The sequence below is a fragment of the Macrosteles quadrilineatus genome, unplaced genomic scaffold, assembly GCF_028750875.1.
Source record: "Macrosteles quadrilineatus isolate MER2022 unplaced genomic scaffold, UCM_ALF_1.0 Scaffold_36__1_contigs__length_1205136, whole genome shotgun sequence".
In the NCBI taxonomy this organism is placed as follows: Eukaryota; Metazoa; Arthropoda; class Insecta; order Hemiptera; family Cicadellidae; genus Macrosteles; species Macrosteles quadrilineatus.
Window position 1 is genome coordinate 438,826 of NW_026542629.1, and position 11,751 is coordinate 450,576.

Below are 11,751 nucleotides of genomic sequence, written 5' to 3' on the forward strand. Positions count from 1 at the left end.
ATAATACTTGCCCGATATAAGACGGAAGAATACCATAAACGTTAGCATAGGTCGATATGCACATCAAATTGAAGGTCTTTATTAGTAGAATATATTGCCCAAAATTTAAGATCAAAAGAACAACTGAGTAAAAATGGCAGCCGTTTAAAGATTCAAAATGGCAGATTCAAGAAATCTTTCAACGTCTATCATTTTGGACTCGGTTGTCCATTTGAGGTCCGGTTTGTGGCATTGTATTCTCCTAGCAGATACGTTTTATTTGATGTACATGTCTACCCATGCTTATATTTAAGCAAGAATCATGGCTTACGTGGACCGCGAGAATTGGAGGTGGAGTTTAAACATTCTAACTTACTGTTTTAAAAATTAGGGGAAGAAGGAACTTTAAACTCACCCTATACATTGATACTAGACTAACCAAACAAAATAACCACTTCTACTGTTACTAACCTTAACAGCCTCTGTGAAAACGTATGTAGAAGTTTTTTTTTCTGTAATGTTTTTCAAAATCGACCTTTAAGAAGAGTAATCTGATACGAGATAATCCGACAAATCAACTCAAGATTATCATGTGTTTTTCAACTGCTGTAATTTCAAACAGCTGGGGATTTTGGGCTCATAGATCCCATATACTCGGCTGTACATATTTACCAACCTTTGCCTTTATCATAGTTCATCAAAATATTCGTCCGCATTTGTGGTATTATATATGAATAATTTATGTAAATACAAGTAGTTTTTTCTTCCCAGTAAATAAGAATAATTTTAGAGTGCTATATTTTATGGTTTTTCTTTACCTCTATGTTAAAATCTACTCAACCTTTGAATGAGCAAGTAATTCAAATACTTCGAATATTTCAAATACTTTGAGTTAACGAGTATATGACAAACTAAGTTTAATCTCTAAGTTGACGCTAATGCAATCTTTGCACAACAAAAATAAAAACCAAGTCATTGAAGGTTAGTTTTAATTCCTAAAAAAATTCACAAAATATGGGTAGACAACTGCTGCATATGAAATGCTGCTAAAAGCGTCAAGTCATAGACGCAAATGAGAGGTAAACTAGCATTGGATTTGTTAAGCTTTAATTAGCACCCCTTTGTAAATTAATTGGTTGTCTGTACGTACGTTTGACTGACTCCACTTGCAGTTGCTGCAGCGTGAACGTGAATAGTCTAACACGGGGAGTCTTCATACCCTTTATACAGTACGAATATGTGCCGTCTAGAACTGGTAATCATAATGCAGTGCTTGCCGGCTCATGTTCAGCTGCATAAAACTTGACGTGTTTAATGCAATGCTACCTCTAAGTATTATGTGGATTTCTATTGCACGGAACTTCTATTGTTGCACGTTTTACATTTCGTTAATGTTTTCAAACGCAAGCATTACCCTTTTAACTGTGAACGCGTGAGTTAAAATCATAACAAATTGAAATTAACGATGTAGCCGTAGCGTATTAGTCTGTCCAAAATGTTGGTCTATCTCCTGTCATATAGTAAAAAATTATAACTATAATCATAAGAATACACAAACTTATATTAAAAATTGAACTTTTCTTTTATTTTGTCCTGGAAAATTAGGTTGCATCGTAGGAAATTCCGAACATGCATCTTTGTTATACACAGATAATAGCCACCTAAACCAAACTGTAAAATTCCATAAATTGCCAGATGGGTAACGGCCACTGTAATATTACCAAAAGAATGCTTAATCCATGTTTTAATTATAAATTAAGAATTTGTTGCACAGCCAAAAATAATTGTAAAACGAAGAGGTCTTATAATGCAGATATGGTAACATGTTTTAATATTGGGGGGTTCAATTCTGGGGAGGGGGGCTTAGTTTAGTATGTTTTTTTTTAGTTTTCATTGGCTATAACCGAAGACTAATACTTTTGAAAGATATGAAGTCCTAATCACAATGGAAGTTCTTTAAAAATTGTTTGGAGGAGGATGCATAATTTGTTGAGGGAGGGGGGTAAAAATTATATAATGCAAATTTCTTGTATATTTAGGGTATTAGTACGTCATCCTACTAGTTGTCAAGTATCTAGCACGTATGTGAATGAGTGACAATAGACCATTGCACAAGTAGTGCCCATATAAAACATTTTTGAACATTTTGTAAATCCGTCATTTTTAATTTTATTGAGGGGATGTAATTATTTAAATGTCACTTTTGGGAGTTTTCCTTCAGAGTTGAGATTGTTAGCAGTACAAATATATGTCTGAAAAGTAATTTACACATACGATGCGTGAAGGGTTTCTAAAGAGTGATATTATGAGTGCAAACAACTAATTAAAACATTTAACCGTAAGTATTGTAATGAAAATTCAAATCAGATTGTATGATACAAATAATTCAATTTGAGATGATCAAAGCCAACTTGTTAAGTATTAAAACCTGTTAACGGAACATTTTATTATTAAAATTTTAAAATAAAATCCTAAAACGTTCACATTCTTTACCTATAATATATTTGGCGTTGACTGAGGGGAGTCAACGCACTTTAATAGAAATTAAACAGTGCAGCTTTATGCAATCTAATAACCATACATTCCTTTAGAAAAGCTCACTTAAAAGTTAATTAAATACATATTCTAAAATAAAATGTAAACAGAATATTTCGATAAATTTGAATAAGCTCCATCAGTTAAGTAGATAAGCTAACACAAGATACAAGACAAGCTTCTGACAAGGTACATAATGTACAACAAAAGCTTTGTGTTCAATGTTTGTCAAATTTGAGTCTCATTTGCATATGAAAATAAAGACTTCATAGCTTAAAGAGATATAGCTTAAAGGGATCATCGTAGAGTATAACCTAAGTAAAAAAGCTTCTTTGATTTTTGTAACATGTTGCCACTTGTTAAATGTAAAGATTATTTTCCAGTATTATCTAATACTGCAATGACAGCTTTTTCTAATGATCCGGGTAAGTAAATTCAATTTCGTTTAATGTTTTTAAAACAACCGTCACAACACAACAAAACAATTCCATTCCCGTTATTTTGCTTACTTACCCAAGGCAAAGTGCACGGCAGAGGTAGAATATGTTAAGCTTGGATTCGCACAAGAAATTACTGTTTAAGCTTGGCTCTGCAGAAACACACATTTACTACAGAACTAATGTGTTTACAAATCACTTCATAACTAATACCTCCCTCCCTGTATTGGTCTTTGGAGAGTAATTGGTTATGCCTATTTAAAATGTAATTTGAAAAGGTATATAACTTCCATCAATAACAACAAACTATATAGATCACCAATTTATGAATTTACTGCGTGATGTTCTTAAAAAACTAATGTGCTTATTGAAGTTTCAAGTTTCAATCGGTCTACTTCGATATAAAACTATAAAAATATACAATGCAAAAATGAGTGCGTTTTTTTTATTTCAAGTTTCAATTGGTCTACTTTGATATAAAACTATTAAAGTATACAATAAAGTGATCAACTTAAAAGTATACCTCATAAACTCTGAGCTTGTTGCTTGCAATATTATAAAATCCAATAAAATAATTTGATTTATTGATTATTTTACCTTTGTCATAATGTTTCACGCATTTCCATAATCATAATTCATTAAAATAAATCTAATTAACGGTATCAGCATTCTGACACATACTTTCTCCCATAAGTTTGCGGTGTAAATATACGGAAATGAGATTTGTACAATTGTGTTCAGAATTTAAGGACTATAACATACTCAATTTTTATCAAAATTATTCGGGCCATTTTTGGGAAAATCCGATTTTCCATTATTTTATGGGAAATATTATTTTATTTTATTTTATTTTATTATTATTATATTTTATTATATTTTATATTAAAATATATTATATTATATTATGTTATATTTTATTATATTTTATTTTATGGGGAAAATAACATAATTTACAATAACTTTTGAATCGTAATTTTTACAGGAATGGGATTTGTACCGTTTCGTTCAGAATATAAAGGACTATAACATACTAAATATTTATCAAAATCGTTCGGGCTATTTTTGGGAAAATCCTATTTTTCATTATTTTATGGGAAAAATCCCATTAAAAATCTAAGTTTATAAAAAATGAAAAAAACTATCAAAATTTTAAGCACCATAACATACTATGTTAAATCAAAACCGGATTTTTTTTATAAAATCCTATTTTTTGTTGTTTTATTGGGTTTTATGGGAAAATAACATAATTTACAATAACTTTTAAACCGTAATTTTTACAGAAATGGGATTTGTACCATTTTGTTCAGAATTTAAAGGGCTACAACATACTAAATCGTTCGGGCCATTTTTAAGAAAATCTGATTTTTCCGGTCTGTAGTAGAAGTCATTATAGTTTCATATATAAACAGTCATAATTATTAGTAACGGAAGAGTTATTATGTTTTGCGGGGTGGCTGCACTGTGCACTGAGCCCTGAAGTGGGATGATTCGTCACGGCTCCTTCTTCTATGTCCACCAACGAACGTAAGTGGTTCTCTTCCCGTTTTGTCCACTTTTCTAGCGTAACGTTAGGTTACGACATTTTGGCGCAGTCGGTAATAAACCTTTTTATCATAGTTAGGGTAGTACGCGATAACAGTTGTTGTTTTAGTGCGTATTATAGTTGAGATGATTAAAAATGGCGAGTATTAGTGTTGGCAGGATTTCTGAATTTAATCCAAGTGAGGAGGACATTGTGCCCTATTTGTTGCGCCTGAAACATTTTTTCAAAGCGAACAATGTCAAGAAGGAAAACGAGGTGTCGGTTTTAATTACAGTTATTGGTCCCAGGGTTTTATCGGTCCTATCCGATTTATTATCACCGGTAGAGGTAGATTCTAAGACCTATGATGAACTTGCAGCGTTGTTGAAATTACATTATGCGCCCAAGAAGTTGGTTGTGGCGGAGCGATATGTATTCTACTCTCGTGTGCAAAAGCCGGGCGAAAGCATAGCGGAGTTTGTGGTTTCAATAAAACATTTGGCTAGTTCGTGCAAATTTGGTACCTTTTTGAAAGACGCTTTGAGGGACAAAGTGATTTCCGGCATTTCTAATGAAACTATCCGGCAGAAATTGTTGTCGGAGGAATTGGACTTTGACGAAGCTTATGCGTCAGCGCTCAGGCTGGAACAGGCCGAATCGCAGTCAAGCCTATTTGTGCAACCTCGTGGGGACATTGCGAAAATCAATGTGAAAAGTCAAAATAGGCCTAAAACTTTCATGCATAGGAGTAGTGAAAATCAAAATTCTAGAAACTCTTGTTGGAGGTGTGGTTCTGCTGGTCATTGGCCTAGTGCGTGTGCGTTCGCCAGTTACAAGTGTCACGGTTGTCAGAGAGTAGGTCATCTCAAGAAAGTGTGTAAAGCCAAGAAATCTTCTAGTTTCCATGGTAAAAAGTCGACACCTAGGATGGGGGTCCATCAAGTGGAGGAAGAGGTAGGCCTAGGCCTAGAAGTTCCAATGGCAGAGATAGGTTTGTACAACCTTAAATCAGGATCAGACAACGGCTATAAGGTAGGCCTAGTGGCTAATGATGTATATTTAGAAATGATTCTAGATACAGGCAGTGCCTTGACTATATGTCCTTCTGAGATATTTTATGAAAAATTTTCTAACCTCAAACTTAGGCCAGCAAATGTGAAACTTACTACTTATTCAGGTCATGATGTACCTGTTCTGGGACAAGTGAATGTCAATGTTAAATATAATAATCAGCAGGCGAGTTTGCCTTTGACAGTAGTTAGTTTAGAAAGTAAGAGTCAGCCGATTCTGTTGGGGCGAAACTGGTTAGGCCAGTTGAGGTTAGATTGGCAAAATGTGTTTTCATGTAAAGCCACTGTGGATCACAGTTCTGATTTGGACATTGCTAAATTGAAGAGTAAATTTAAGTCAGTTTTTCAGCCTGGAACGGGCGAAATTAAGGGTGTTAAGGCTCATATTGTCTTAAAGGAGGGGACAGTCCCTAAGTTTTGTAAGGCGAGACCAGTGCCTTTTGCGTTAAGGGAGAAAGTTGAGAGTGAGTTGGACCGCATGGTTCAAGAGGATGTTGCGTACAGAGTTACTAATTCACAGTGGAGCACTCCACTTGTGGTTGTCCCTAAGCCTAATGGTGTTAGGCTTTGTGCCGATTATAAGATTACTCTTAATCAGTGTATTGAAATGGAACATTATCCGCTTCCACAGGCTCAAGATATTTTTGCAACTCTAGGCGGTTGCTCAGTTTTTAGCTGCCTTGATCTTTCAAATGCGTATCAGCAATTGGCGGTAGCGGATGAATCGCAACATCTGTTGACCCTAGCTACCCATAAGGGTCTGTATCGTTTAAAAAGGCTACCATATGGTTTGTCTTCAGCTCCTGCAATTTTTCAGTCAGCCATCGACCAAATTTTAACAGGTCTTCCAGGAACGGTGGCGTACTTAGATGACGTCTTAGTGGCGGCTCGCTCTAAGGAAGAGGGGCTTGCCCGTCTGGCGCAGGTGCTGCAACGCCTTGATGAGTTTGGTGTTCGAGTAAACCAACAAAAGTGTAAGTTTTTGCAATCTTCAATCGAGTATTTAGGACATGTGATTACTCGAGATGGTCTCCGTCCACAAGAAAGTTTGTTAACTGCGCTGCGTAAAGCGCCTGAGCCTAGTACTAAGGAAGAGTTACGAGCCTATATTGGTCTAATAAATTATTATCACGCATTTATACCTAACCTGTCTGCTAGAATAAGCTGTTTTTATGACTTATTACATAAGGATCATCCATGGGTGTGGTCGGAGGTGTGTTCTAAGACTTTTCAGGAGAGTAAATCATGGGTGTTGGACTCAAGTTTGTTAGTTCACTATGATGTTAAAAAGCCCATAGTTCTGACGTGTGATGCGAGTCCCAGAGGGGTGGCTGCTGTTCTATCTCATCTTATCGATGGTCAGGAAAGGCCAATTGCCTTCGCATCGAAAACGCTAAGTTCCAGTGAACGGAATTATTCTCAGTTACATCGGGAGGCTCTGGCTTTGATCTTTGGAGTCAAAAAGTTTCATAAGTATATATATGGAAGACACTGTATTCTACAGACTGATCATCAGCCGTTGACGGCTATTTTTGGCTCTAAAAAGGGCGTTCCTAGTATGGCGGCAGCTAGGCTGCAGAGATGGGCCTTGATTCTATCAGCATATGATTTGGAGGTTAGGTACCGGAAGGGAGTGGATGTCCCTCACGCTGATGCGTTGTCTAGGTTACCCTTAGCAGAAGCGGAACCTATAGAGCTGGATGCTAATTTTGTTTCACATGTAGATGTGTGTACAGAAGTGATGAACAATTTCTGTGTTGTCAAGGACATTGCACCTATTACTGCCTTGCATATAGGTAAAATGACGGATAAGGATCCGATTCTTTCGAAGGTCCGAGATTTTGTGATGTACGGCTGGACGAGCTCGGTTGAGCCGGAACTAGCTATTTTTCTAAGGAAGAAGGACGAGTTGTCCGTGGAACAAGGTTGTTTGCTGTGGGGTTCTCGTGTAGTGATTCCAAAGAAACTGTATTCATCTGTGCTTCAAATGTTGCATGATCAACACCCGGGAGTTACACGCATGAAGATGCTGGCGAGAAGTTATGTCTGGTGGCCAGGCATGGAGAAGTCGATTGAAGACGTGGTGGCCTCTTGTTCTGCGTGTCAGTTAACTAGGAATTCGATACCTAAAGTACCGTTGCAGCAATGGCCTACAACATCAACCCGATGGCAGAGGATACACATTGACTTTGCGGAGGATCCAGAGTCGAGACAGCAACTTTTAGTTTTGATTGACACATACTCTAAATGGTTAGAGGTATTTATCATGAGTTCCATGAATTCTTCCAAGGTTATCGAGAAACTCCGTACCTTGTTTTCATCGTATGGATTGCCTGTTGAACTGGTGTCGGACAACGGAAGATCTTTTACTAGTCAAGAGTTCAAGACCTTTTTGCATAACAACAATGTGAAGTTCACATTAACTCCCCCGTATCATGCGGCTTCAAATGGATCTGCAGAGAGAAGTGTTCAGGAGGTCAAGAAAAACCTTTTGCGTCAAGTGATTGAGGAACATCAGCGTTCTCAGCGTACCACTCTTCAAATGAAATTAGATAATTTCTTGTTTGCGTACCGCAACACTCCAAATACAGTTACTGGCTTAACCCCTGCAGAAATGTTCCTGTCTTGGAAGCCTCGTACTCAGTTGGTTATGTTAAAACCCAATCTCCAGTCATCCATTGATCAAAAACACAGGGAACAAAAAGATGCAGCTGATAGGTTTAGGGGAAGAAGCAGATTTTTCTCAGAAGGTCAGGCAGTCTATGTCAAAACTGTCCGAAATGAAAAGATATCTTGGGTTCCTGGCAAAATAATTCTAAAGAGAAGTCCGGTCACCTATCTGGTGAGTGTTATTGGTGGAAAACCCCGATTTTGTCATGCGGATCACTTGAGAGCTCGGTATGCAGAAGAGGAGGAGATTTTTGTATCACCCAAGGATCCCGTTGTATCACCCCAAGTACCCAAGAATTCACCCCCGCCGGAGGATCGACCAACTAGTCCCCTGATGATGTCACCTGTACCTAGGCCTACTACCAGTCCCAGGGAGAGCCTAGGGCAAGCCCAGCCTCAGCCAACTCCTGCGTCGCCGCTAGCACAGTGCAGCCCACCACCCTCGCTGAGGAAGTCTGCACGGACTGTGCGAAAGCCTCACAGGCTGGACTTGTAAAATTATTAATGAATAATGGGAAGAAGAAATTTTGGTTGCATTTTATTGAAAGTGAATTTATTTTATTTTGAAAGTTGAGTTAATTTTGAATTTATGATATTGACTTTTTTTTATGGGGAAGACGAGTGTAGTAGAAGTCATTATAGTTTCATATATAAACAGTCATAATTATTAGTAACGGAAGAGTTATTATGTTTTGCGGGGTGGCTGCACTGTGCACTGAGCCCTGAAGTGGGATGATTCGTCACGGCTCCTTCTTCTATGTCCACCAACGAACGTAAGTGGTTCTCTTCCCGTTTTGTCCACTTTTCTAGCGTAACGTTAGGTTACGACACGGTCTTTACGGGTTTTATGGAAAATCCCCATTAAAAATCCAAATTTAAAAAAATGAAAAAAAAACGCCTGGAGATACCATGGATTAGAACCTACATACCAAATTTCTTCGAAATCGGACCTCAGGTGTAGTCCCTAGCTCTGTACATACAGACACACACACATACATCACTTCGAAAACCACTTTTTTGGGTCCAGGGGGACCCAAAACGAAAATATCCACTCAAAACTCAAACTCGAAAATTTTGACAAAAACAATACTTTCTCCTTATACTATGGTATAGGGAGAGAAAGTAAAAAGTAAATTGGCTCTGGGATTAGGTCCTACCATGAGATCTACAGTGGTATAGGGGGAGAATGTAAAAACAACCTACATACAAAATTAAGTAGCAATCAATCATGAAATATGAAAATATTCCAAATATTTTAATAAAATATGAACTACACCTAAACCATGGCTGCCTTTATCAAGTATATTTCTTTATTATAACCACTGAAAATTACATGTAAAAATACATATGCTCACTTTATGGGCCTTATTTGACTTTTCCTTAGAACCTGTAAACAAGTTGTGAGAACCTCAAACCCTGTATTGGTCCATTCTGCAACACACTCGCCATGATCAGATGCAAAGCTCCAACTAAGTGTATTAATCCTCTCTACCACTGATGGAGTTTACAGATTACACAAATATACATTGCAAATATGAATTTCGTTGGTTCTTTCAAAGTAATTATAAAACTGCATGGTATTATCTTTTATATAATGCTTAAATATAAGATTTACATTTTGGATGTAGGTATAAATAAAAACCTTATTTGTCGTTTTGGTATAGAAAGACTTTATTTACTACAGAAAATGTATGATTTATTTACATAGGACAGTTGTTCATTTAACGCTGAACTAAGTAAAGTACACACAATACATTAATACCATAGTAAAATGTATACTAAACTGGGACGTTGAACATGCCAATGTTGAATCGAGTTATTACCCTAATGATGTTTTGAAGAACTCTTACGTTAATTGTATTTGTTGATATTCACACTTTGTGTCCTCTGTCAAAATTTTAAATTTCAATTGATAACCGCCCAAACAGTTCTTTAACTCGATGAATTAAGAGTCGCACTGCTAAAAGGGCAACTTTTAAAATTTTAGGATTTTTTTTCCAAAAGTTTCTACAATTTCTACAACAGTCCCTTTTATGGTGTTTACTGTGTTATACTGTGGTCTGTTTTTTTTCGTTTGATTTGAGTCAATTGGTACTGATGTGTAATTGTACAGTGTGTACCTAAGTTAATGTTTATAGTTGATATTTTTTTATGTTTTAATTCATCATTGTTTTACATTTTTGTTATGTTTTTTTTTTATAGCTAAAAGGGGAAACTTCTTGAAAAAATGTGTTTAGGGACAAAAGGAATGTTTGAATGTTCATCCGGAAAACTATGAATTGGTAAAAACTTTAGTTTCTTATTCACAAGTCTTGTTTCTATCCAAATAAATGTTCGCAAGAAAAGAAAAGGTCAGATGCCGTAGTTGGACACAGTGAGTGGCTAAATGTGACCATTCAATTTTGTACCTATAAGCCTACAGCCAATATTCTGATTTAAATAGTATGAATAAGGAAAATAACATAGTACTATTGATATTTCATTAAAAATTCTCAGATTTTTTAACTGACGGACTGATTTTAACTGACGGTTAAGTTTTACTATAAATGTGATATTTAATTATGTATTAACTATTTTATTTACAAAATTAGGCAGTTCAAGCAGTTAAGTTAGTTCTTAAGCTAAGAGATCTTAATAAATATATAAATTATGATATCTAGTAACATACTACATACATATCACATACTAAATAGTAATGATCTGTTTAAGTATCTATCTGATGGCATTATTACCCTTGAGTTTCTTTTAAATGCACAATAGTTTAAATGGGATTACAATAAGATATTCGTTTTAATCTTTTAAGTACCATATGAAGAAAATGGTTTTGTTACAATTATCTTTGGAAACATTCAATTAAACAACTCCTATACTGTTATGTAAATCATATGTAATATTCTTTTATGCTGTGTCACAAGTATACGAGTATAAAAAAAGAGTATAACTTTTTGTAAATTTTCACAAAGCTTACTATCCACAGTGTTAATACATTTTAAACTACATCGTAGAAGTAATGTCTAACTAACAATGGACTAGCAGCAATATCAGCTCTAAGCATTATGATCGTTTGCACAAGTTACTGTCAGGCACCTGAGTTAAAGATTCAGCCGCAATTTCTCCTCCCTGTAACGTTTACTTAGGACAGTTGTTTGTGTTGCAGTTTGGTCCTCCACACACAACGAGCACCTACCCACACAGGCTGCTAGACCAACACAACACTGTGGTTTCATGTTTTTGTTCTGTCGACAACCTAAATTGTGTCAACTTTTCTCCAAAGTGATGCTACGTAGCTGTTTTAAAAGATACCTTTAAAGACAAAAAATAAATATGTATTTTGTTTTTGTTTAGGAATCCATTCACACGATGGTATCTTTGATTTTTACTATTGACACAACTTTTAAGCTATCACAATTTTTAACCCCTTCCATTGCATACTATGACTTACGCAGTACCTTATTTTTACATCAGACGCCACTGAATCCTTAAGAGGAGTTTGGCCTCCCATTCTCTTCTATCCTTCTATTGCTTCTTCTAATTCTGA

At 35.9% G+C, this 11,751-nt stretch overlaps 1 protein-coding gene across 1 annotated transcript; it reads left to right on the plus strand.

Annotated features, from left to right (window-relative positions):
• The first annotated feature begins 4,629 nt into the window (after positions 1 to 4,629).
• LOC129005825 (uncharacterized protein K02A2.6-like) lies at positions 4,630 to 8,709 on the plus strand. Its single transcript, XM_054434838.1, has one exon. The coding sequence runs from the start codon at positions 4,630 to 4,632 to the stop codon at positions 8,707 to 8,709; it is 4,080 nt and encodes a 1,359-aa protein (XP_054290813.1).
• Positions 8,710 to 11,751: the final 3,042 nt, after the last annotated feature.